Source organism: Rattus norvegicus, chromosome 15 (genome assembly GCF_036323735.1).
Source record: "Rattus norvegicus strain BN/NHsdMcwi chromosome 15, GRCr8, whole genome shotgun sequence".
NCBI classification, from domain to species: Eukaryota; Metazoa; Chordata; class Mammalia; order Rodentia; family Muridae; genus Rattus; species Rattus norvegicus.
In genome coordinates this window covers 60,935,001-60,962,653 of record NC_086033.1, presented here as the reverse complement: position 1 = coordinate 60,962,653, position 27,653 = coordinate 60,935,001, and the positions used below count along the sequence as shown (strand labels likewise).

Here is a 27,653-nt window from a genome sequence, read left to right as displayed (position 1 = left end):
TGAGCATGGGAAGATTGTGATGACCATCTCAGCTAGACTTTGAAATCAGGTATCTGGTCAACCATTTGAGAAGCTCACTCCTCTGGACAGTAAACTTTAGCTCTTTAAACATGAAGACCTAGGCTAGAGAGATGGCTCAGCAGTTGAGACTCTTGGTGCTTCTCCAGAAGCCAGTTCTGTTCCCACATGAGGTGACACACAACTGCCTAAATTCTATCTCCAAGGGATCCAATGCCCTCTTCTGGTCTCTCTGCACACTGCATACACATGGCATTCACTCATACAGATACACATATTAAAAAAAATACTGATAAAAATGAAGCCTCAGAGTTTTGGGTTAAAACGGAAGATTAAAACTGCATCCCACACTCCAATATCTAACAAAACATAATAAATATTCCTTTAAAAGAACAGTAATGAATACAAAGAGTGAACAGAAGGGAACCAAAGTCAAGAACTCCATGGGAAGCATATGTAAGACTTCAGTGCAGGCTGGGGCTCCCTTCCCCTAAAATGATCATTCAGTTTCTGGACAAATATTCTGATTTCATGTGTAATTTAGGGAATAGACTGGACAGAAATTATAGTCTTTACTTAGGAAATATTGAAGTATCTTAATATTTTAAAAATTTGTACCAGTGCCCACTGGTCCTCAGGGACTGAGAACCTTGTAAAACAGCCAAGAGGTGGGGCAATACAGGGTTAGAGGAGGGCAGGAAGAGGAGGTGGCAGGGGACACAGAGAAAGCACACCCTGCCTGACCCAACCTGTTCTTCAGTGGCAGTAAAATGATTTAAGGGGAGAGAGAGTTCTATTTGTGAACTTCCAGGAGAGGTGAGATATACACAGATCTTCCCTGAGGGGAGTCAGGAAGTCACTGTCTGGGAGGGTCACTGGTAAAATTACTGCTTCCTGGACAGGAAGAGAAAGGTGAGGTCAGATATTTTCCCTGGGAGAACTTCCCTAAGACAATCACAGGGTTGAGTTCACAGCCTTGCGTGTTGATCTTGAAATGACTTTCTGGTTGGCTGACTAGTGCTCAGCTAACTTTCTCCAGCAGTTTTGGTGTAAGTCCAGATTTTCCCAAGTCCTCTGTGCCCACAGAGAAAGGTTACCTGTAGATTATCCAGGATGACTCGGAGGGCATGCACCTGTCGCTGGACAGCACGTGAAAACCGCTCATAGGTTGCGGCATCGTACTCACTCATTTGGATCTCCTTTAGTCTGAAACCAGAGGGGTAAGATGACACCGCTTAAGCCACGTTCGTGTGAGCCTCTTTACACTTGCTTACACACTGACAGGACCTCTAACAACTCCTTGGTGACTTTGTACTACTTTGAGAAGAAAAACCAAGAAATGATGTCACCAGTGATGCCCCTAGATTCAAAGGACGGTAATGCTCAAAGTCCACTGCTAATTGATGAACAAACTGCCCCCCAGGACAAAGGGAAAGCCCCAACCGTACATCATATATGATGACATCTCTCATGTAAACGGTCCTACCAGGTGGCTCACAACCACCTGTAGCTGCAGCTCCAGGGGGCCCGATGCCTTTTGGCCTCCCAGATATTTAGTTTAAAATCAAAGCAGAGCACAGCCACCTAAAGTTAATCCTAAGCAAAGGGGTCTTTTTGTAAGCAAATGGCCTTGGGTTTTCCAGTGTGAAAGCCACAGTGTATTAATTTAACACACATTTCTGTGCATGGCTATAAATATTACAGGTGATGATATCAGGACAAGATATATGAAATGCATCCCTCAAAAGTCTAAGCATGACACAATTGTCTCATTTTGTGTGTGTAGGCAGAAAACCTATATGCATAGCTGAAATTATATATAAAGTATATTTATAGAAGGTTTCTATTCTTCACTCTTAGACAAAACACTGGGAAAATATAATCAGAATGGAGGAAGCTCAGAACTCCATGTATGTGTGTAATAAGACCACATCTTACTTTTTGAGTCTTTAATACTCAGCACAGACCCTGATACACAGTGATACTCAACGCGTTGTTATGTAATACTTTGAAAGTACTGGCTATCAAAAGGTAAATATAGACAAGGCCACTATAATATCCAATGCCACCCCCTCAAGGTGACATGCCAAGATGCCCTTCTAAGTCCTATTAACTCTGGGTTCTAAAGAACAAAAAGGAATTTGTGCCTGAGACTTCGCCGCCTAACAATACCTCTTCTGTTTAGTTTCCGCAGTCTGAGTTCTCCATACATTCCATTAGGTTAGGTTAAATCTTCAGTTTTGGGGAGCAGAAGTGGGGCACAGTGAACACTAGGTAGGATATGCCACATACCGCCTCATGTCTCAAAGAACTCTGGTCAGTACTGATTGGGAAATGTGTGGACAGAGCTTGTCCTTGGAGCACGGTGGGTGGGAAAGGAACCGGAAGGGGATGAATACACACAGAGAAGAGGACTCAGGCTGCAGTGAGCCGCATGGAGCAGAGTGGCCTTGGGAGAGATCAGCATTAGCTCTAGCTATATAGCTATCTCTGGGGTGAGCATTGTGCACCCCAGCCATCCAATGCTAATTTAATTATGAGGAAATCTGGAAATCATATTTCAGGTTATGTCAGCCTTCACTAGAACACTCAGAGGACACTCACAGTGGATGAATGTCTGAATGTCGAAGACCGACCGAAGCAGGAAATGAGAGAATAAAGCAGGACACTTTAGGCTCTGGTTGGATGAGCCTCCTGGGAATCAGTGTGAACCAGCAGCAGGCTGTTGGTGGTACGTGTTTAAAGGGTATATTTATCATCATGTAAGAGTCTGGGAATCTGTCCTTATTTTACTTCTTCTATAGGTTAGACTTACATGCTATAATTTGGATTCAAGAATGAGGAGCTGCTTAGTTATGCAAATGGCGGTGGGTGCAGTCTCCACAGAGGTGGCCCACCTGACTGCAGCTTTTCCACGTGTGCTTTAGCGGAGTGTGAGCACTTCCTTGTCCCCACTCACCTGATGTCACTACGTTTCTGTACATGATCTGCAAGTCTTAGACTTGTGTCCCCCTGTTAGTCAGCTTCAGCTGCTCAATTCTTGAGGTGCAGGGCTAATATCTGGTTTGACTCAATGCTAACTGAATGCTGGGAATGATGTGGGAAGGGCCTTTGTACCAGGGAAGACTTCTAACTAATGGTGAGGACTGCTTAGTCAGTCCATCACAGATAGCAAGGACAAGAACTAACAGGTGAGAGCTGGCCCCTGCACGCACATGCGTGTTACTCAGTCTCTGTGAGTGTTTGCCCCACTCCAGGTTCTGTCCTCGTGGAATTTACAGAGGAAGGGAGAAGCAGTCCCTCCTACAAGTAATAAGATGGGAGAGAGTGGTCAGTGTTGGAGACAAGATACAGGATGCTGTAAAAGTCTCCGGACCTGTCCACATGACTCATTCTGTAATCAACATGATAGTAAAGAATTATTACCGTAAAAATGAATGTGTGTATCAGCAGGGCTGTGGGATTTCTGTCTTATTTAGTTTTTGTGTGTAGAGACACAGTCTGCAATATTTACGACAAGATGAGATAATACCTTGGATTAAACAATCCAAAGTGGAGAGTAGGAATGGTGTGGGGGCAGGGGTCCACAGGGTTCTCATTATTTGCAGTTGGGCTTGAAAAGGTCCATAATACAAAGTTAAAGACAAAATCGGCACTACTAGGTAGACCCTTATCCAATGGGTCGCAAGGCCATTTCTAAGGTAGTGTTTGCTCTTGCTTTGATGTGCCGTCTTCCCTAGGACCTCTGTGTGTTTCATTTCTTCCTTTGCACACCCTGCCTGCGTCCTCCCTGTCACCACCTCACGGGCAGGTCTGAAAAGACAGGGATGGCCCCCTCTCCTATAATCAGTCCATTCAGTTGTCTTAGATCACAGCTAACTCTTGGCCTTTCCCTGTTGGGTCTTAATAGTGCCCCAATAGGCTTTTGTTTCTAGTGGCAACCAGAGGGGAGTGATCCTTTTGGCTTGCTCATGGCTAAGTGCCACTGTGAAGACTTCCTGCCTCCTGGAGACGCTCATGTGCTAGGGCACTCTGCACGTCCATGTAGGCAAATTCAGACTGGATGATTACTTGCGAGGGCTGGGGTGTGGTAGTAACAACCATTCACTAATTGAAGAGGAGAATGACGCATGCCTAATTCCTATTTTTTTCTCAAAGGAAGTTTTATTTTTCATATGAGATGTGGAGCAATATTTTAATTCTAATAAGACTTGTTGTTATGTTCACGTCTTTTGAGAAATGAATACTTTGATTCCCTAATAAGTTTTCCATTCTCAGAACCTGGGGATGGGGGGTGGTTCCCCATTTCCATGGATGCAGCATGCATGGTATAGCGAGGACAGAGCAGCTGCCCAAGGTTCCAGGAAGTTAGTGATGAGGCTGAGGGCAACGCCGACCAGACATGTGAAGTTTACCTGCTGTACCACAGGGGTGAGGCTTGCAGGCTTTCCTGAGGGTGTGGCAGGCTGGACCTGCATTTTTGTCTCTATTGTTCTTTTCTGTTTACTTGTAGGATGTGAGAGCACGGCGTGTAATAACATACCAGATGTTCTACGTGGGAGGAATTTCATAACTCACATACTCTTGAGTATGTTTTTGTCTGGCTGCCCAGGCTCCTTCCACAGAGCACAGAAATGCAGATCTGCTTTCTATCCCTCCTGCATGGTCTGTGCTCTGCAGTGAGAGAGGAAGCTCCCTGCTGCTTTGGGGTTTTTCACTTTTTTTGGAAGAGCACATGTGAATGTCTAATAAAATACCCTGTGGATTCTTCCTTTCTAGTGGGGGCCAATCAAAGTAGCCCAAACAAAGCTCTTATCTCCAAACCCTAAATGAGTACAGGCCCTGCTGATGTTAGCCCAGAGATTTTACCTTTCTCAGTATCATCCTAGGACATAGTCCTTGCGACATTAGCTTTGTGTGTGTGAGTGTATGTGTGTGTGACTGTATGTATGTGTATGTGTAAGTGTGTATGTATGTGTATGTGTGTGTGTATGTGTGAGTGTGTATGTGTGTGTGAGTGTGTATGTGTGTGTGAGTGTGTATATGTGAGTGTGTATGTGTGTGTGTGGCTGTATGTATGTGTATGTGTGAGTGTGTATGTGTGTGTATGTGTGAGTGTGTATGTGTGAGTGTGTATGTGTGTGTGACTGTATGTATGTGTATGTGTGAGTGTGTATGTGTGTGTGTATGTGTGTATATGTGAGTGTGTATGTGTGTGTGACTGTATGTATGTGTATGTGTGAGTGTGTATGTGTGAGTGTGTATGTGTGTGTGAGTGTGTATGTGTGAGTGTGTATGTGTGTGAGTGTGTATGTGTGTGTATGTGTGTGTGAATGTGTATGTGTGAGTGTGTATGTGTGAGTGTGAGTGTGAATGTGTGTGAGTGTGTGAATGTGAGCGAGTGTGTGTGTGCGCATGCACCACTCACCTGCACCACTCTAAGTGCACAGGGCACACTCACCTCTGCTGAAATGCTCTCTGGGCCATCTCTCTTGCAGCTCTCTTGATATCCTCAGGAACTGCATCTTTCTCAACCTCAGATACTTGATACACTGGGTGGCCTGCATCCAAGCGATAAGGACCTCCTTTGCCACCAAGACCTGCAGTGTCTCTTCCCCCTGGAAAGAAATCATGAGGACATAGTTGTTATGTCTAGAACCTGGCCACAAAACAAAAGTCAGATCATGGCTCGAAAACAGTCCTGTGAGGAATATTAATTGAACTACCTGGCAGTTAGTTCACACCACCTTTGTCCAAACTCTAAGATACCCCTGTTTAGGATAACTTTTCCTTTTATTTCATCCATCCCGATCTACACATGTGTTAAGGTTCAGTCCAAATTCAACTTGAACAATTCATCTGATGTCTCTGCTTTGTGGGGAATAGTGATTCTGTGCACTATTTGTGGATGTCTTTGTTCTGCCCTAGATGAATGGCTCTGTGACAGTGGCTGTAGATATTACATGGCCACTAGTTAAAAGAGGCAACACTCCTAGTTATCTTTTTTTCCCCTAAAATACCAAGACAGTTTATAGATAAAGTTTCTTCTGTTTTGAAAAAAATGAAAATGATTCACAGAGAAACAAAATGACATCTCTGTGGCCTCACATCACTTGCTAGGCAGGAGCTGAGCCAATGATTATGTAGGCTTGACTTTCAGTTTTGAATAACGCTCAACAGATAAACATCATTAGCTTCAGGACAGTCTTTCAATCAGCCCAAGTTTACGTGCCTGTAAGTACACGTCATGTAATGCTGTGCGAGCTATTTACACTAAACTGAAAGTTACGTGCCTCTACGGCAAGGTAGGTAGTACTGTACGGGGGTAGAGACACTGGCTGATTACAGAGGAAAGCTTGGTCTAGTTATACTGACCAGAGAAAATACTTACGTTTGTTGGCCACATTTGGCCTTTGTGTGAATGATTTATTATCCTTGCTCCTAGATAACTAGTGACCAGGTCCCTTTGTTTATACATATGTAATCTGGGAACTTAATGAGAATCCAGGATTGGAGAGGCAGTGTCAGACCGCACAGTATAGCACCGTGTTGCTATTGCAAGCCGGTTGAGTAATTAAGACTGTCTGGGTTTGAACCTGGTTTAACTCAGTAGCTGGGTCACCAGAAGAATCATTCATCTTCTCCGTGCCTCAGTGCTAACCTACAGCATGGGATGGCAATACCTGTCTGATGGGATTTTCACACGGCCGAACCGCTTGGGAATGTATCTGGTATGCAGTTAAGAGCTATGTGAGTGACTGCTCCTATGATAATTACATGATTCAGTGACACAGAGAGTGAGGTCATTCCTAGATTCATATGGTGGAAAATTGGAAACCGTTTAGACTTTGGATAAATTACGTTACTCTCCCCCACTAGAGCTTTGATTTGTCTAATAAATTAAAAATGAGAACTTGGCATGAACTCTTTGCTTCATCAAAGTCCAGGTGGGTCATTTCCTTTGGCAAAGCACTGAGAGAGCAGTGATATCTATTAATCACAGTATTTTAGTCTTCTGATTGAGCATATCTTATTTCATTTAGAAGTGGGTGGTGGAAAATCCCTTCTATATTGTATGCTTCCCAGTTTCACGTCCAGCAGGTGTGTGGCAGAAAGTTGTACTGGTTGGCAGTGACAAGCCCTGAGGGTGGAAAGCTGTGGTTTGACCTGCTCCGCTATGGTAGGTCTCCTTGAGGATCTGTGGGACAGGATTGAGCATAAAGCTCCCTGTGTGCCCACAGGTCGTCACTTTGGCGAGAAGAGGATCCAATGGTTAGAGACTGCGTGGGTGTGGTCAGAATGGGTCAGGTGGCCCCTGGGGGAGTCAGCTGAGACTGATCCTTCATAAGGAAAGACTTCTCCCTACTCTACAGTTCTAAATTCACATTATTTAAATGAAACATGCTTACAGATGAACTTGGATTCACATCAACCAGAACATAAGATAAGGGTGGGAGCACAGGGGGAAGAAAGGGGTGGGAGCACAGGGGGAAGAAAGGGGTGGGAGCACAGGGGGAAGAAAAGACTGTGATGATGGAAAAGAACCAAATGACTTGCTGGCCCAGAGTTGGGTTTAATGTAGAGCATTCTGAAGGGCACAAATAACAGAAAGAGACAGATTGAAGCCCAGGAGCCTTGATCAACTGAAAGATCCAAGGCCGGGAAGCAGACAGGACGTTTGGTCTGAATAGGTGCTGGGCCTATCAGACTCCCATGTATTAACAAATGAAACCTTGCCTCTGCGTAGGCACTACTGGGAAGCTGACATCTGGCCAGCTCGTCCCATGATGCATTCCATATGGATTAAATATTGTTGGCTTGACACTAACTTCCAGATCAAAGGACACTTCTAAAAATAGCCTTTCTTTAAAGCTGAGGCTCGGTGAATAAACAGAGTAGGCAAGAGGTGCCGGGCTTATTTGACAGCATATTGTCTCAGCACAGAAACCCATTTCCTGCCAAGGCCTTCAAGGCCAAGAGGCACAGAGCATCCTAGGGGAAGGTGAAGGACTGAGCCGTGCCAGCACTTCTCCTGGCGAGATAGCCAGACAGTGCGCAGTCTGGCCCTGTTCCTGTGAGCAGGCACATGTGTCTGTTGCAGCTGCTGGGAGGAAAAAGGAAGACGGCAGGCTTAGGAACAATGGTCTAGGAGGGCAGCCAAGAGGAAGGACTGGCACCCTGCCATCAGTGCAAAGCACAGCAACCTTATCTCCAAACCGTGGACCTCCACACACTCCCTTCTCAGATGAGGACAAGAACCACTTCTTCCCCACATTAGTCCTTCAAGAACTTGCTGTAGATTTCGCACACAATTGCAAAGGCAAGGAATTGAAAAGAAGGGAGACACTCCAGTGACCATGTTCTTCAGCCCAACTGTTGTGATCCGTGATCTAAGTTCGTATTTAATCTTTAGCCTGACCTCATGAGGCAGATAAGGTCACCCCTCCCTCCTTTAACGGATGAAGCAACTACAAGTGAGGGGTAAACAGAGTGGCAGAGTCTGGGGTTCCCAGTGCCAGGTGTTCTGCATGTCTTGATGTTGTGCAGGTGCAGAGGGGGAGAACACATCTAACAGAGCGAGAGAGGCTGAGAAGAACCAGCGCAGGGACTATCTCAGGGCTGGAATGCTGGCCTTGATGGACTTAAGACAATCTGCCGAGACCCAGGAGAGCGCATGGGCTACTGACCTGTTCCACCAGCCCAGGTGTTGCCGCCCACATGGGGCATGTTGTCTGGGTCCTCCTTGCCGTGTTTGGGCTCACTCACGTCTTCATTACTGTCTCTTTCAATTGTTATCTGAAAAGAAGAGTTGAAGCACGGTCACTCTCCTGCGAGCACCAGGTGCTGCATGACGGATGAACCTGTCTCCGAGTCCTGAGGGGTTGGTACCCTCAGCTCACTAGAGGCTGGGTCTGGAAAAAGCTTCATCACATTCAGCCTCCATTTGGTTGGGAAGGGAATTCCTTTTAAAGAAGAGATCAGGAGCAGAGCCATGTTCAGCTGTAGAGTTCTGGTGCAGAAGTGCACTGAGCGCTCTCCTCAATCCCTTCAATTACTCCATCTCCACGGCCACTGAGGCTGCACCCTCACCAATGGCCTCTCCTGGCTTTCACAGTGCCAAGCCTCAGCTGCCCTCCAGGGCCCCTCCATGCCTATAAAACCTCCTGGGAGGCTGGTACACATGCCCCAGTTCAGTTGCCTGTATGAAGTGCAGCCAGCCCTACCCTGTCCTCCTCTCTGGACCACGGCTTCTGTGTGCTGACCCTGGGGAGACACCCTTGGGAGGTTTCACCTCACTGAATCTGAGCCCCAGTTCTCAGTCCCAGTGACCAGCATCAACCATCCCAGTAGAGGTTTCATGTCAGTGGTGCAGGTCTCTTATTGGCCACAGATGATTCTTCAGCACCAGCTGACCAACCCCACAGATTCTCAGTTCAAAGTCTGTCACATGAATGGTCTGATAAGAGTCTTTGGGATTCACAAGTTTCCTGCAGAAATCCACAAGCGAGGCCTTCATTACCCGCAATGCTCAGCATTCTTTTTCAAGTTCTTATGCCAGCTTATTAAGCTGTTCAATCAATGGCTATTCCAGCCCAAAGTTCCAAACTCATCCCACAATCCTGCCCAAACCAGCACTGTCAGGTCTGTCACAGCAACACCTGAGACCTTGCTGCGGATTTCTGCCCTAGTTACAGTTCTGGTGCTGGGATGAATGAGGAGGGCAGTGTGGGGAGAGAAGGCTTGTTTTCAGGTCACACCCCATCTATCACTGAAGGAATCCAGGCAGGAACTCAGAGCAGGAACCTGGAGACAGGAACTGAAGTGCAGGCTACGAGGGTTGCTGCTTACTGGCCTGTTCCCCTATGACTTACTGGCTCAGCCTGCTTTCTCATACCATCCAGGACCCTGGAGTGGCACTACCCCAAGAGGACCAGGCCCATCCACATCAATCATGAATTAGGAAAATGCTCAACAGACTTGCCCGGAGGCCAATCTGATAGAGGCATATTATCAATTGAGGTTCCTCCCTCCAGATAAAGGTAGCTGACAAAACAAAAACATAACACAGAACATGCACAACCAGGAAGAGGGAGACTGAAGGACTGAAGGCGACATTTAACATCCATCCCTTTCTTCCTTTCCTCTCTTCATCTGACCCTCACCCTTGACACACACATGTACACACATGTGTGTTAGTTCTAACACTGGTCCAAGCAAGCACAGGTCTAGTGGAAGAACCGTTTTCGACACTGGTCTTCACTTTGCACTGTGTGTGTCCTTTCTGGTCTGTTGTTTATTTTAAAATTAAAGGACTTTGAAAAATGCAAGAAAAACAAATTCCCATGTGACATGTGGCTTCACTTAGCTCACACTAGCTCTCTCCTGTAGACACTGCACACAGTCCAGCAGCCAGTCTTCACTTAGCTCACACTGGCTCTCTCCTGTAGACACTGCACACAGTCCAGCAGCCAGTCTGCTAAGAGACTTCAAGAACTAAGAAAAAGATGACGGGGCAAAAGAAGAGGCCTCTCTGATAACCTCCTCAGGAACCCTGGCCATGTTTCCGATATTCCAAGGACACTTATAATACCTACCAGAGAGGCTAAATGCTTTGGCCAGAAAGAAGCAGGTTCTGTCAGACCATCTGCAGGGAAGTGCCTCTGCTCACACTGCCCACTAACAACCCTCAGACCAACACCAACGAGACATTTCAAAATAGACTAATTCTTGACAGAAACATTGCTCAAACCCTGATTTATTTCACAGAAACACATACTGTGAGATTCCAGGAATATTTAATTAGGAGCATGACATCTGGGGAGTTTATCTAGTTTCTGTGGGGGCAGCAGGGCAGCCGCCTGCTCTGGCAGACGGAGGCATGCTGAGTGGCACTGCTATTCAGAGAGCAGATAAGCTCTCGCCTGAGGTGCCGCTGGAACGCGTATCCTCTGAGAACTGGGCTCACCCACTAAAAGCTTAGGAAAGGCATTTGAATGAGCAAAGTAGACAGACACTGCTGAATTCATACAAGGCGATGAACATTGTCCCCCAGTCAGAGAACAGTTCCTCTAACTTTTGATATAACTCAACACTTGCGCTAAATCCCTTGATAACATTTCTCACAGCAGATGTACTTTAATTCCTATTAGGGACGTGTGACATAGTCCTAAGAACCATTATCCTCCTACACATGGATTAAACGGAAGAAAACATGGATCTTGTAAACTGCAACTCATAAAATGTTCCAGAATGAAGTAATGAGAGGGCAGACCTGAAGGGAACATGACTCACTGAAGCCTATAATTCTGGGAAGGGCCCATATATTTAGGCTCCTCCTTGAGTTTATAATTTAAAAACAAAAGCTAAAGTAAAGTTCAGTAAGATGGTATAAATGGCCAGATCATAATTCCGGGAGGAAGGCTAACTCTTGAAGGTCTGACTGGACCACACAGTTGATTACTGCTTTCCACATTGGGACTAGGAATGGCCTGGCAGACTCTTCTAGGTCCTTACCCAATATTCACTCCCTCTTCTTCCTCTAGACAGAAGCCAGGTGAATTATGGGTGGTGGAATTAAGCACGGTCTTTCCATTTGGCCTTACCATCAACAGGTCTAGAGATGTGACCTGAGATGTCAGAGAAAGTGTCAGGAGGGTTTCCTCCCACATCAGAAAGAAGGGTGGTGAGGAACTTTCTACTACTTGGCATGCATTATCCCTTGCTGACTCTGAGCATACATGCATACACACACAGAGACAGATAGACACAGACACAGACACACACACTTCCTGCCAGGTCCACTTGAGGACATGGCAAAGCACCAAAGCCTCTGCCTATGAACTACATGACAATAGAGATCACAGTAGTGGAAGAGATCACACCACTCACACCATTCTTTAGCTGCTGACCCTGTCACTGTTGTGGTCTACAGGAGGAAATAACCATTGGTCTAGCTGCAGCCGCATTATGGTGGGTTTTCTGCTGCTTGCAACAATCCGACTGGTATATGGAGGATGAGTAGGAGACAGTCGTCAGAGGCTAAGGCCTGACGTGACAATGCCTTACTTCTGATGGGAAGATGGGTCTTGAACTTTCTGACATGACAATATCCACATGGGGCAGAAGATATACCTCAGTGGTAAAGTGCCTGCTGGGTATTCACGAGGCCCCAGGTTCTGTCTTCACTTTGCCACCAATCCACAAAACGATCCATAATGAAACCCATCCAGTCACCTGCTATTTACTCATTAGCAGCAGCTGACTGGACCATACTCCGACTCCTGAGCGTGTCGTAATGAATCGCTGCTCACTGGGATACTGAGTGCTTAGAGTGGAGCTGCATCTGCCTCTGCTGAGACACAGTACGGGGAACAGAAGACAGCAGGGTGGGACAGGCTGCACTGAGATACAACACACCCCCTGAAGCATGGCATCGCCGCTGTTCTCACCCACAGGCCTGAATGCTCGTTCCTAGATCCTGAAGGAATGAAAGTCACATGAGCATGTCCCAGGAATGGTGGCCTTTCATGATAAGAAGTTGATCATCGTCAGTTTTATAAATAACCTGCTCCTTCTACACTGATAATGATTGATAAAAATGCCTTACCAGTAGCTTCTGTATGTCCCAACTCCCATCCCTGGCAAGGCTGAAAGTTTTCAATTCATCTTTAGTCCTTGCTACATCTGTTTTCACACCAACAGGGACTTCCTGTCCTCTTATCTCAGAGCCTGCCTAAAAGCCCTCCTCTCAACTTTTCCTCACTCGTAACCCGGACTTTCACTGCTGCTATAGCCTGCCTAAGCTGGAGGTCCTAGGCCCAGTTCCCATCGCCACCACCGCATGGCCTCCCCACAATCAGCACACAATCCTAGTTACTCCAGGGGCCCCGTGACATTATGAACAGCAGTGGCTGGACCCTCTTCAGCCCTGCCAAGCCCCATATTCTGGTGTGAAAGAATTCTGTTCTTTTCCTGTGAGAGTTTTTCAAATGATTCACCGGCACTTTCCTCTTGACGCTGAGTTGGACCCTTTGTTCACCTCCCCAAACCCAGCCACCACCTCCACTCCGCACCGTAGCCTCACCTCCTTTCTCTTCCCAGCTAAGCACCCTAGAGGCTTTGCACACTTTCATTTGGGGTCCAAGTGATGTGCTTGGTGCATATGTTTACAAGTTTGAAATTCGAGCTCTAAACGCCCTTTCTCCATTAGATGTTTAGAATATACCTTATGTTATTTCAGTATTTCAGTTTACAGAGTCTGTGGCAAAGAGCTTTCTCCCTTCCCTCTATGCCAGGAGCCATTTCTATGCAACAACAACAACAACCACCCCATCCAAGTTAAAATGAGCAGTATTTTACAGATCTCACGGGCTTGGCCTTAAAGGAGCGGAGAGATACCCCTTGCTAATGTGCTACTGTATACTCCACTCCTGGACAGCAGTAGTTACACTGGCCTTCTGTATAATGGGCACACTGATGAACAAGCACCACAACTGCTCAGACACAGACTTGTAAGCATTAACTTCTGGACATAATTTCAAATCAAGGGGTTGGGGATTTAGCTCAGTGGTAGAGCGCTTGCCTAGCAAGCGCAAGGCCCTGGGTTCGGTCCCCAACTCCGAAAAAAAGAAAAAGAAAAAAAAATAATTTCAAATCAAGCTCTACTTCATGTGAACAGATGAAGGGCCTTGTCCAGTGCTGTGTGCCAGCCCATAGTTGGCACAGAGTGGGGCCGCTGGATGGCAGGCCATCTTAACAGGCAGGAAACACTCCTGCCTGTAGGTTCTCAGTGGCACTTAGGCTTAGACCCTGTGCATCCTCAGCTTGACTCTCACCTCTCTGGTCTACCTTCCCTCTAGACACTCGAGAGGCTTCCAGGCACAGCCTGTGAGTCCATGGAGATGGTCTCCACTTGCTACCAGACACAAACGATCGGAATGGATGCTAGAAATAAGACAGGGTTGCAAAACCCTCTGCCCAAAGTTACTTCTCACTTTTCTTTGAGAACCTTGCTTGTTCTCTTTCTAAGTTCAAACAGGAGTAACAGACGGAGATTTTCAGAAACCCAGGAAGTAGAGAATGAGAAACGAAGGACTCAAGGTGATTTTTGTGGGCTTTACTTAAGAACGAATCTTTGAGGGAAACCAAATGTTTTTGTCGTTGAGTGCAGGTAAGTGATGCCCCACCCCCAAACAAAACAAAACCAAAAAACCATGAACACAAATACCTCATAAGTAACTGGCACAGCTACAGTTTCCTGGCACAGAGATGGTTCCTCCTGCTACCCCTCCACAGGAGGACGGTCGGTATTCTAAACAGCCATGAAAACAATGCCAGCTAAATTCTGAGAAAGGAGGGGTGGGGCACAATGCTGGGTCTTATATATTCCACCTCTTCTACTTTTGCCTGGTATTTTTAAGAGCCTTCCAAAAGGTGATATCCAACACCGTTGACCTTCAGAGTCATGCGAGGTCTCCTCGAATATGGTCAGGACCATGTCAATGTTCTGGTCTGCAGTGTATAACATGGCCTGGCAGGAGACACTCAGTGCTCTGCAGTCTAGCTGAAGCTAAGAGGTGCCCTGTGGCATTTCCTGGCCAGGTAACTACTGGTTTATGATCTGGTTTTGTGCTTTCTTCGGAACAGAAGGCAACATATAAAGCAGTTTTGTGAGGTGCTGAGGCAGCCAGGAAAGAGAAGTGTGAGTGGTAAAGCCGTTCCTACCATCACAAAGCAAAAGGTGGCTGTGATATGATCCAGCGTCTACAATAGCTTAGAAGCAGCCATCATAACTATGTGCAAAACGCACTCAGCATGGAGAATTCTTTTCTGAAAACAGGGACACTAAGTAAACCTTACCAGGCAGGTCACTGATGCAGAGTCCCTGTGGGAGGTGACAAACCTGGCAACTGACTGAATCCTTCCTTTGTTCTGAAGAAGCACCCTCTACACAGCCATGCTATGCTGCTAACCATCATTTCTTCTAGGTACACCGCGATGGTTTACCATCTCGGGCTGTGCAATGTTCACAAACCCCTCCCTATTCTTCTTCTTTTTTTTTTTTTTTCTTTTTTTCCGGGGCTGGGGACCGAACCCAGGGCCTTGTGCTCGCTAGACAAGCGCTCTACCACTGAGCCAAATCCCCAACCCCAGCCTCCCTATTCTTCTTACCCCTACTTCCTCCCAGGTAACCCCTTGGCAATGGAGTCCTTATAAAACCACATAATGACACCGGGAGAGAACATTCTTCCTCTTTTGCACAGGCACAGCATGGTGACTCGCACACTATGGGTCATAGCCACTGTGGGTCAGAACAATCCATCAGAATATGACACCTTAGCATGAGGAATAGAGTGTGCACAGATCAGCGGTGGAGAGCATTTGCAACTGGTGTGGTCCTCAAAGCTCACGGGGTGAGGGAGTCTTCAACACTCCTTCACTGGCTCAAAGCTGCACTCAGGATACGTGCAAAGTTACAGATGAAATAACCACAATGGAGATCTTCATTACAGCACACTCTTTATTATAGCATACCTCCATACATGTTCACTACATAGATTCACACACATCTGTGTGTGTGCTCGTATGCACGTGGGTGTCATTCCTTAGGTACCTCCTACCTCGTTTTTTGAAAGGGTGTCTATCCTTGTCTTGGACCTCACTGACTAGGCTCTGAGCCCCAGTTATCCACCTGCCTCTCCCCCCCGCCCCCCCCCCCCCCAGTGCTGGGACTGTTAAGTACATGCCACCAGTCGTGTGCTTTCAGACTTGGGTTCTGAGACTCAAACTAAGGTCCTCACATATGCACAATAAGCACTTTACCAACAGCACCTACTATGTGTACTTTTAAAAACTACTTACGTATGTGAGGATTTTCCATTCATGTGTACATGTGCACCATTTATGTGCCTCGTGACTGTGGAAATCAGAAGGAGTCAGGTCTGCTCAAAGTGAAGTTATGGATGGTTAGCCATTAGGTGGGTGCTAGGAACTGAACCTGGGTCCTCAGTAAGAGAAACAAGTGCTCTTAACTCCACCTCCCATCATACACATTCTTAAAAGAAACAATTTGTTGATAAAATAGCACTCCCACCAGTCAGTGCTGTAGGACATGAAGATCTGACTTGTGTCCTACAGTTGTATGGATTCTGAGTGAGTACTTGGAAGCCAGGACTGGCTTGTGTGTCCCCCCCCCCCCCACCAGCAGCAGCAGCAACAGCAGCAACATTAGTATTAGTGTTAGCATTACCATTAGTATCAGCAGCAGCAGCAGCGTTAGCATTGGCATTTGACATTAGCATTAGCATTAGTGTTAGCATTAGTATTAGCAGTGGCGATACTCAGTCCTCTGCAGCTCAGACAATGACTGTGGGACAGACACTGTCACCAGAGCCATGCCAAGGCTACAGAATGGTGACAGACGGAATGGCCTACAGTGGTGGGAACTTTTCAGTAGGGAAAGAGCACTACTAGATTCAATGAAACATACTTTAATTTTTGTTTGAAGGCTTCTTACCCTGGGAACAAGTTCAGAGTTCTAAATGTCAGCAAGCAGAGCTTTCCAGTTACACTCAGAGCATTGCTGAGATGACACACATCTGTGTCGGGCATCATTGGCTACTCAGTGATCAGGAACATCCATAGGTACAATACCCATAACTAACCAGGGGCTCACATAAGCACGCAGGTGAGCAGGTTATCCTCTTTTTCACTCAGTTCTAGGGTACCTTAAAGAGTGTGAGTCTGTCTACTTCCCACTTGTACCCTGGACTGCCCTTTTCCTAGGAAGACTGGAGTCTGTCCCCTGCTCTGCCTCCTGTGTGCCTGTCTTCTTCCTTCGCCACACTCACACCTCCTGGTTCCTCCAACAGTACTGGGCTTGGGAGGTTCTGGGCCTCAGGCAGCACAGCCTTTGGGAAAGGGCACTGAGAAGGTCTGGGCCAAGGGTTCCATAGCGTGGATCATACCGCAGGGACAGAACACTTAGTCCAGGGTCATGGGGTTGAATGGGGTTGGCACAGACCTTTCCTCCTCTGTATCCTTCCAGGGGCTGACTTGTCCTGTAACTCTTTAGGACAGGGATAACTTCCTGTCTGTCTCCTATGGGCACTGTGGTACCCCAGGAACGAACAGTTCAGCTTATCAGGGTTGTGCTGTCTGCCCATGAGGCAGCTTAACAGAAACACCCTATGCCCCCCTTGTCTTATTTTGACATGACTTACTCCCATTCTCTCAGGTGAGTCAGAGAGAATTAGGGTAGGCATCTGTAAGCACAAATGTCAGACAAGGAAAGTGGCCAAGAGGTAAGACAGTGTTGAAAGGAGGGGCTCACAGCAGGTGACAGAAGGCTAAAGGGGAAACCCAAACTTGAGCCTCTTATGGCTTCTAACTTGCTGTGTTGCTCACATTGCCTTTCTGGGACCAGTGTTCTCGTTTTCCAAATAGAGCCCCAGACTCTGTTCTTCTGTGTTCCAGAGTCCTCATGCAGGTCCTCACCTCCAGACACTTGGGTTCTACTTCAGTCCCCAGGGTCAATTTAAACAAAAAGTTGAGTTTACAGACCAGTGCGGGATTGTTACTTAAGGCAGCATCTCCCCAGACGGACTCAGTGGGGTTGACAGTTTTTTCAGTGTTAGCTTGATGTCCTGGCAAAGAGGGCTTTACTAGGACTTAGAAAACTGCCTTTCCATGCTATTTCTGGCACTAACCGGGGAACTGGTTTTGGCCGAAGTTCCTTATCTTGCCTTAATTTTCTTGAGGTGGAAAGTGAGGAGGCTGGCCGCCAGCGGTGGGTCAGGAGCAGCTCTGCTGAGCGCAGTTGTTTCCCAGGGCTATTACAGTGCGGAGCGTGTGCAAGGGTCTCGTCAATGTTAGGAGAGTAACCAGGGAATGTGTCATTGTGCGGGGAGGGACATCAACGTACAAGCGAGAGGTTTAGAGAGAGAGAGAGAGAATTCAGCGACAGCAGACAGGTGCTTTCTCCTGAGCTCTGTATCATGACCGGCCCACAGACTTCAGTGTAAAGCTACATGACGTAGTCATGCTCAGACAGTGCTCCTTTCTTCTTTGCCAGTGAGCATAGTAGGTCTGCCTGAACCACAGGGCTGTGCTCCTGGGTTCCTGAAGGGTGCCTGGAGCCACAGAGAGAACAGTCCTGTGCCACACACACCCAGGATGAAGTTCATACACTGGGCACAGTAAAAGGTGAATAATAACCACCAATAATAAAGGCATCAATTGGAAGAACTGGCTGCAATTAAGTTGCCAGCACCATTTTTCTTGCACTTTAGGACCATTATTAAGTAAAATAAAGGTTCTCTGAACACAAGCATTGTGATACCACGTGGTTCTCCTGACAGGCAAGATGACAAGATGAGGGATGAGTACCTCAGGCTCATGTTCCTGTGGGGGAGGGAAGCACAGTCCTACAGTGCAAGCACCCATGATGCTACCCAGGGCAGAGCAAAATTTTAAATGTACGAAGCATTTACACCCGGAATCTTTTACTAGCTGTTTTTGGATCACAGAAAGCTCCAGGAAATGAAGCCATGGTTAGGAACTGAGACCATCACTACGGTTTATTTACTATGCATTGGCTATGAGTCAGACACAGGACCTTAAGGATGTGCAGTCCAGTGAGACCTGGTTCTGTGAGTTTCAGCCAGGGGCAGGGAGGACCTGTACTCAGTAAACCAGTGTGGAGTGGGGAAGGTCAGGGGTCAGCAGGACGTACAGCGGTAGGTGGAGCCAATAGGCAAGCAGTCCAGACTAGAGGAGGGCCAGAGGGAGTAGGCAGACACCGAGCTGAAGACAGGCTTGAAGTCGACTGCGTACAGCAGAGCCCTCTGCCTGGGTTCATACAGACCTGCTGTAGCGTCCAGCTACCTGCACACTAGAAACTCAGAGAGGTCATGAACAGGAGATGCCTCATTCTAACCTCCACCCCGCTGAGACAGGAAACTCAGCTCAGTCCTTGCAATCTGTGTAACTTAGCTGCAGTTACTTCAAAGTCGCCGAGACGCATCTACGTGCCTGCAGCCTTAGCAACCAGTTCAGGATTGTTCTGCTACTCACAGTCTATGAAGCCTTCCATAAGATTTAAATTCTTGTAACCTTTAATGTTGAATCTCACCTCTTAACCATTGCACAACACTTTAAAAAAACATACTTTCCAGGTTGAAACCCTTTTCTACGTGAGGGTGATTCATCACATGCAAAGCACCATTCTAATATAACTATGTTAGCAATATGAAGTAAGACAGGAGAGAACTCATTTGAGGATTTTTGGTGCTCATTTTTGTAAATTCCTATAATTTCTACATTTTGTTTTATTTGTGCATGTATTTTTTTATAGCCTGAAACCATGAAATTGAATAAGTCACCTGGAAAGGGCATAGGAATGTGGCCCGGATGGAATTGTGGCAAGAAGGAGCCCAGAAAGACGTGGACAAGATAGGCAGAGGAGAGGTGGGGGACGGAGAGCTCAGAGTGTGGGGTTGGGTACAGCACAGGGCCAGAGAAGAGGAAAACCCACAGGCCCACGGAATCTAGCACGCTCACGGAGGAAGGGACGAGGTCAGCAGGGGGGCCAAGTGGATGGACGTCTGGAGGTGGAGCCAAGGCAGGCAGATAGGAACTTAGTTTTTAATAAGGCCAGGCCATTGGATCCCCTGGAACTGGGGTTACAGATGGTTATGAGCTACTGTGTGGGTGCTGGGACCTGAACTTCTGCAAGATCAGCCAGTGTTCTTCATCACTGAGCCATCTCCCTAGCCTCATTAGCAAGCAGTCTTAGCCAGCCCCACAGATAATGATTTTAAGAGGTTTTGCAGGAACAGGTAAGGAACTATGTCGTGTGTGTGTGTGTGTGTGTGTGTGTGTGTGTGTGTGTGTGGTGGGGCTTCTAATCTTAGAGACATACAGGCAATACAGAACTCCTTAGAGAGACTGAGCTTAAAAGACATTTTCAATCTCAAAAGAGTTTCTGAAAATCTATGTATTTTGTAGACTGTGGTTGTCTGTTTAGAGGCAAAGATAGTTTGCTGGGTGTGAAAGGGATCAGGTGAGGTTAGAGCAGCAAAGTGTGCATTCTGGGTGAATTCCAAGAGTGGAATGGAGTGGAGAAGAGCCACCATGTGACCGGCCTTCCCCAAGGCGAGCCTGTTTTCCTACACAGCACCTGCTTCTGCTTCTCTGTAGTCTCCCGGCATCCTGTCCCCATGGCCCTTTGGTGACAAGAGCCCCATCCGTCCTGGGTACTTATTCACTGCAAACATGTGCCCACTGGTATGTGTGGGGCAGGCAGAAAACATGCCCACAGCTGAGGTGCACGTTGTTGTAGCCTTTCATGGAACACGACCTTTGGAATGGTTGTTTAAAGGACAGGTCCCGAAGAAGGCTGGCACACACTGAGTATCTCCTTGAGAACAAAGACTCTCAGATCCTAACAATGGGTGGGTCACCTCTGGGGTGTTGTGATCTTTGTGTGGATTATACGCACAGCCATTCTGTTTCTGGGAGAAAATTCAAGGAAATGAAACAACACCCCTCCCATGCTCCTATTCTTCCTAGATAACAGAAGACAGATAATTATCTACCGCATTGCTCAATATGAACAAAATAGAGAGGTGACCTTTCTGTCTGTGCCTATTCACTGCAATGATCCTGACCACAGCCAGGTGACCGTCAGGCTTGGGGATCTCACCTCGGCAAGGCAGGAGCCCCACTGTAGCTCCCCAGCCTGTCACAAATGCCACACATTTTAACAGGCAGCCAGCCCTGGATGGTTCAGTCACCCCAGGGAGTGATAAATGCTCCTGCTGGTAGACTTATATAAACCGAGACGCAATGATTTTTTTTTTTTAAAGATATTCCCCATGCTCAATAAACCTGAATGTTGTAAGCCTGAAGGATGGTTAGCCTAAGAAGGAAAATAAATCAATCTGGCAAGAAAAAGCCATCATTTAGAGTGTTGGTAGGTTAACCTAAATGTGGAGGGTATTGAATTCAGTGATTTAAAATTCACATGCTTGCTAGTTGAAAATACCCACTTCTGGCTTTAGGCCGTTTATAAAATGCACCTTGGGGATAAGGAAGGGTGATGACGGCATGGATATGATCTAGGTTTGGTACATGCATGTATGAAAACGTCAGTGAAAGCGACAGCAAGCTCCACAGTGTTCAGTAAGCAGTAAACAGTGAACTTTGTTCAGACTCACCTGTCGTCACCTGACCGTAGCAAAGAAAAGCTGCTCAACACAGTGGACTATCCAATGACAAAAGAAAACTTATGGGAGTTTTTGGGAAGTAACATTTTGAGCTTGAATCAAAATACCAAAAATCCTGATTGCTTTATTTTGCTTAAAAAGAAGCAGATACAATCAAAGAGGGAACCTAGGAATCGAGTGAGAACTCCACCCGCTCTGTCCAGACCCCTGTCCACAGTTTGACCACCCACCGGCAGGAAGGAAGGTCTTGGTCTTTAAGCACCTGCCTGCAGAGAGTGCTGGCAGGGAGCAATACTGCTGTTTATGGTACAATTCAGGAGGAAAACGTGGCTTCAACATTTTAAGGGGGAAAGATGTACAATGAACAGCTGAAGTAAGAGCAGGAGATTTTATACAGTGAAGCAAAGTTTAAAAAAAAAGTTTATTTCACCCCCTCCCCATGTGTGCAGGTGTCTGTAGATGCCAGAAGAGGGCGCCACATCCTTTGAGCTGGAATTACAAGTGGTTGTGTGTGAGTCAGCTGACATAGATGCTAGGAACTGAACTCAGGTCCTCTGGAAGAGCAGCAAGCACTGTCAACAACTGAGCATCTCTCTAGCCTGAAACTCTTAAGAACCAGTATTACTGTAATGTCTGCCTACTGCAGAGGGGCCAGCGCTGCTGTGTGATGAACTGTTACTCACCATTCAATCCTATCCTGCTGTGCCTGGGCAATCCCAGTCAGCACCAGTTGTCTGAGGATAATAATAATAATTACTAGTTGTGACCAAACCATTTTACTCAGAGGCTTAGAGGGGAGGAAGGGCTGAAGAGGTCGGCGAGACCTGATGTCCTTGGCAGGGCTGTCCCTATCACTAAACGTCCAGTGAAGTGATTAAAACCCTGCCTTCATAACACACACTAACCGTCATGGCCTGGGCATTACACACAGCTCAGCCTTTTCAGGGAGGGAACTGTGGTATTTGGGCACTAAATTAAAGCATGTTTCTTGGCACCAGTCAACAGGGCAATGCTCTTTCAGAAGAAGTAAGAGACTAGGAGTTAGACAGACTCCCTGGAGGGCAGACACACTGGGGAGGGGCCAAGACTAGGTAGTAAAGATGAACTTCCAAGATGGCCACTTCTTCCACAGCCTCCTGACTTGAAATAAAACTTGGTATCTTAAGACAAGGGCCTGGTAAGCTTTTGTCTCCCACCAAGCAGGCTACCTATTAGACTGGCTGGACAAGTTCAAGGCTGGATCAGAACATGTTATAAACCAGTTGGGGGTCATCCTACCCTTCTTCAAACTGACCAGTCCTGAACTAGGAGAGGAAAACTGCAGAGACTCAAAAGACTCCAGGTCTCCAGAAGAGACTGGGTGCTCCGCTTCTGCTTTGCACAGGGCATTTTTCTCTGTGTCTCTGACATGTGCTTCCTCAGCCTAGTAAGCACACTTTTTTCAACTATTGACTCCCTACGCTGCTGCTGGCAGTGCTTGAGGTTCTGCCACTGCTGTATGTTACATTGAGTTTCCCCCTGGCTTTTAATTCATTAATGGACAGAGAAACAAACCTGATCGAGACTCCTAGACTGTATCGGAAGCATGAATGTTTACTTAGAAAATATGTTTACTACAAACCCCTACCAACAATTTCTTGAATAAAGATTATTTTGAATTTTGAAAAAATTAAGGTCTTGAATATGTTATGTGTGTGCATGTGCTTATGCCTGTGTGTGTGTGTGTGTGTGTGCGCGCGCGCGCGCACGCGCATAAGAGTATTTGTATGTGGAGGCCGGAGATCAAGGCCAAGTGCCTTCTGGAGTTATCCCCTCTCCCCTACCTTCGCTTCTGTAGACAGGGTCTTCACTACTTTGTGTGGCTTGGATTCAATGTGTAGATCAGGCTCACTTTGACTTGTAGAGCTCTTGCTGTCTCTGTGCCCTGAGCACTGGGATTCAAGGTGCACACTGCCATACTTAGCTTTCACCTTACTTTTTGAGGCAGAGTCTCTCACTGCACCCGGAGCACAGACTTGGTCAGGCTGCTGCCCAGCAGGCTCCCCAGACCCACTGTCCTTGTGCTTCTCTGTTCACCCTGAGCAGCTGTGGCCACTCAGCCCTGTGTGTGCTCAGCTTCCATTAATCCTTGTGCTCCCAGCACTGCCTGCATGACTTAGTGTGGGGATGGGGGTGTGTTGGGGGTCGGGTGTTGAAGCTCACAGAGTGGAGTCAGCCTAAAGGAAGCAGCACATGGCTCAGTTCATAAAGTGCTTGATGTGTAGGCATGAGAATCAGAGTGCACATCCCACACAGAAGTTGCCCAGTCCAGTGGCTGCCAGTTATTCCAGTGTGCAGAGGCAGAGGCGGAAGATCCCTGGGATAAGTGCCAAGCGGACTAGCCAATGGGTGTGTTGTGGGTTCAAGTGAGAGAGCCTGTCCCAGTATGCAAGGTAGAGGGTGACCAAAGCAGATACCCGGTATTAACCTCCGGTCTCTATACACAAGTATATGCACATGAGCCCCAGGCATGTAAGCATGCATACAAAAACACATGTATACAACACACACACACAACACACACACACAACACACACACACACGCACACACACAGCAGCTTGTATTCTTTATTTTACGTTTTCCTTCTAGCCGGTTTGCCTGGAGAAGGCTGCATGTGTTATCTTCCTCCCACTCGGCAGTCCTTTTCCTGATTCCGTGTAGCGCCCACCCGTGCTGGAAGAAGCTCTAGGGCTGGCACTCCCACAGATGCATAGAAGTAAAATTTTGGCAAACTGGTTCTAAAGACGCAATCATCTAGAAATGAATAAATCTACATGAGCCTTTCTACTTATTGCAGGCAAACACCAACATCCCTTTGTAAGTCCACACAGACAGACCTCATCGAGAGCTGGTAAGTGTGTGCTACTCTGCATTGTATTAAAGCAAGGTTTTCCCCCAGAGCCTTGGGCAAATCCTTGGAAAGTCTGAAGAGATTTACCTCTACTCTATGTGAAACCTAAGAAAATGAAAGGGAGCAGCTTGTCTGTTCTGATTTTTCTAGAATCATCAAATGTATTCTTTGTCCAGTTCTCTAACAGATACATATATTGCTGGTATTAAAAGAGAACTCTTCAACATGGTTAGAAGAACAGACATTGTAACTTGTCTGCCTGGACTTAATCCCAGGTAATGTACCTCATCTACAAGAAAGACAAAGGCCCCGTCTCATCCACAGTGTCATTCAGGAAATCACACAGAATCACTTGGAATAGTCCTTGGCCACGCCCAGGGTCGTCTATACCATCCATTGTTATTCCATTAGTTCTGAGAGTAAAAATATGGCCTGGTGTAAATCAGCTGTTTTAGTAGACACGTGCTAGATATGTAATATCAGCACTGGGAAACGTAAGTCAGGATTTTAATCAAGAAGGTTTTGTGAAATTTGGGTTGTATAAAATTCTGCATTCTATCCAAATCATTTAATTCTCAGGACCTCCTTTGGGAAGTTCAGTGTTGCTGCAGATACTGTAAACACCAAGTTGACCCTCCTAACTCGGGCAGCTGGGCCCAGGCCACAGCGCGTGTGCCCCTCTTGTGGCTTTGCAGCTGGACTGAGCGCTACCTTGCTTTACAACTCCTGAAAATTATGTTTGCTCTCCGTGTCTAAAGACATGGCAGGAAGGGAACTGAGACACTTCCAGTGGTGAACAGCACACATGACTGTTCCAAGCAAGACTTGAGAGAGAAAGTTATCTTACAAAAATGAGAAGAAATATGTTCAAGTAGTGAGGGAAAGGTTGTTTCCGCCCGCCTCTCCTGCAAATTCCAAATTCAAGTTTGCACTTCAATGTCTTTGGCTTGTCTGTTTGTCAACTTCAACATATTTTAAGTCAGATAATACCAAATGCAGCATATGTGCCCCTCTGGTGTCTTACTATTTATATGTTTCCTGGCATGCGTCTAACGGGAAGGAAACATGTTCCACAAGACGTAAAGAGGAGGACGTGCACTGCTTTCCCTCTATAAAAGCTTCTAGGAGAAGCGTCTCCTATTTCACCTGTAGAGTAGGCAATAAGGATGAGTCTGGTGGCTAAGGAACACGCAGTTAGCGCAGTCAGCCCACGGGCCTGCTACTGAGCACCACTGAGGCCTGGGCTGTGCACAGCACAACACCCCCTTACAGTCTATTCGCCTTACAGACCACGGCTAATACTCACAATTCTCCATATTGTGCAATTTCCACTCCGCAGGGCAGGAGAGTAAAACTCAAGGAAGAAAACAGCTTATCCATTGACACACAAACTGTTAATGCTAAGCCCAGTCTTGCCAGTCCCAAAGCCAGATGGTGCAAATCCGTTAGACTGGCTTTTAGTAGAGAACATGTTCTTAAAAGTCCCAGAATTCTGTTTTCCCTTTTAATGCATGTGTCAGACAGATGTACAGGAATCCACATACATCAGCGAGGAGACATTTGGAAGGGACCACTGCACCCCCCAGAAGCCCAGTAACAAGTGTTGTATACACACAGACAGTCAGGAACAGGACCTGGAGATGTTTGGGTCACAGGACACTGGGTATATTCTTGGAGGTGGTGTCTTCTCAAATGTCAGCGGGACCACTGGCCCGCATCGCAAGGCTGTTGTTACAGGAGGGGCAGAGGGGCAGGAACAGGTCTCTTGCCTTCCCCTCACCTAGGCTTCCTGACAATAGCAGCAGGGCACACTGCCTTCTCAGATACTGAAGAAAATAGTCCCATAAAAGTTCCTCCGAGCAGATGGGTCTCTGACCTACGCTCTGCTCGGGGTGAAACCTGGGACCTAAATGCAGATGGGAAGCTTTTATGATACTTAAAAAATGTAAGTCGTCTTTTGGGTAACTGGAGAAGGGTTTGAATAAATGATCTCTAACCCACAGGTAACCCGCTGCTGCACATTCAGTAAGGTTAAATGCACACAAAGCACTCAAATACAAATCTACAGACAATAAGCTTCTCTTAAATACACCAGGCCATGTGCATGGAAAGGGTCCCTGTTTTAAAAGAAAAATTTTAAAAATCCAAAAACTGTTATTTGAACGTGCCACCCCGAAGACATTTCTTTAGGAAAAGATTAGTGGGTGTAAAGTCAGTATGGGGAATTGTGGTAGCACTGAACATGTGAGAACAAGGGGAAATTCAGCAATAAATAAGTATTTATCAAAGACTTCGGGCTCAGCCAGCCGAAGCTAAGCTCATTATGAAAGTCTGGGAAGACACTGTTTCAGAGCCCTGCACCGTTAGCTCTCCCAGCACTGCAGGAACAGGTCTCTGTGCCATGCTTCGCACCCCATGTGCAGGGCCAGGTTTCCTGAGCCTGATTGCTCCTAATTAGGATGATTAAAAAAAGATTCCCTTTTTAGTGTTTGGAAAAAAAAACTAAAGAATTTTTGGAAGCTTGAGCTTACAATATTTATCTGGTTCAGGTTTTAAAAGTTTTTTTCTATCATCAACTAAGCTTTCTGAAATAGCTCTTCCCTTGACATTACTGGGGAGATGGGTTTTATTTCCCGCGAAAAGTAAACAAGGGAATAAAAACAAGGTGAGTCAAAGGGTGAGGAAGTGAGAACAAAAGAGCCCTTCACAGGGTCCAGACTCAGCTGGGCTGTCCTGAATGTAAACACTGTTCAAATGGCAAAAGGAATTTCATCTATGTCTATAAAAGGTCTCAAACAATAGTTCTTGCTTGAAGCTACATTTAGCACACAGTAAAACAACCTTTTCCTCAGATACTCTGCTGACAGCCCTGCTCAGTCTAACATCCCAGGAGACAGACAACTCCCATCACTTGCAGAGCCCCAGTCGCAGCCTGTGGACGAGAGGCTCTGAAGAAGACATCTCCAGGATGGACAGAGCCAAGGGCAGGCAGTCCTCAGGAGTATGGGATGCTGGCACACAGTTTACATCAGTGTCCGGATGCTCTGCACTCAGTCGGAGTTTAAGGCCCACAGAGCAGATGGCTCACAAGGTTAGGATCATGGAAGAGCAGCATTCACATTTGAAACCAAAAGGAACAGCAGTAAAGTGAAATATTTCCTATTATTTATACATCTCTTCATCGTAGCAAGTTAAAATGGGCACTGATTTTAATATTTAATGAACTTATGCCAATGAAGAAGATTACACCATTATTACAGAAACACCTTACCCATCTCAGATCTTGTAGGCATCTTACTAGCACCATGTCAGCTCAAATCCTACACAGCCCACCCTGAGGCTCTTCTCTGTTGAATAGTCCTAGAAAATTCTCTACAGAGTTCAACAACAGTGTTTTGTTTAGATTTTATGTGACAGTTTCTATTTTCAAATAATAAATGTTAGTATTCCGTCTAAGCTCCACCCCCACAGCTACCTGGGAACAGCCAGGTATGCTCCGCCCCACAGTTGCCTAGCA

General features: G+C 46.6%; 1 protein-coding gene across 5 annotated transcripts in view; it reads right to left on the bottom strand.

Moving 5' to 3' along the window:
• Vwa8 (von Willebrand factor A domain containing 8) overlaps positions 1 to 27,653 on the bottom strand; it is a 324,208-nt gene that overhangs the window by 23,318 nt on the left and 273,237 nt on the right. For all 5 annotated transcript variants that reach the window (XM_063274157.1, NM_001427283.1, XM_039094044.2 and 2 more), the window contains 3 exons: positions 8,706 to 8,814; positions 5,480 to 5,636; positions 1,116 to 1,224 (listed from right to left, as the gene is read on the bottom strand). In XM_063274157.1, coding sequence (XP_063130227.1) covers positions 1,116 to 1,224; positions 5,480 to 5,636; positions 8,706 to 8,814 — 375 coding nt within the window. The remainder of the gene's footprint in view (positions 1 to 1,115; positions 1,225 to 5,479; positions 5,637 to 8,705; positions 8,815 to 27,653) is intronic.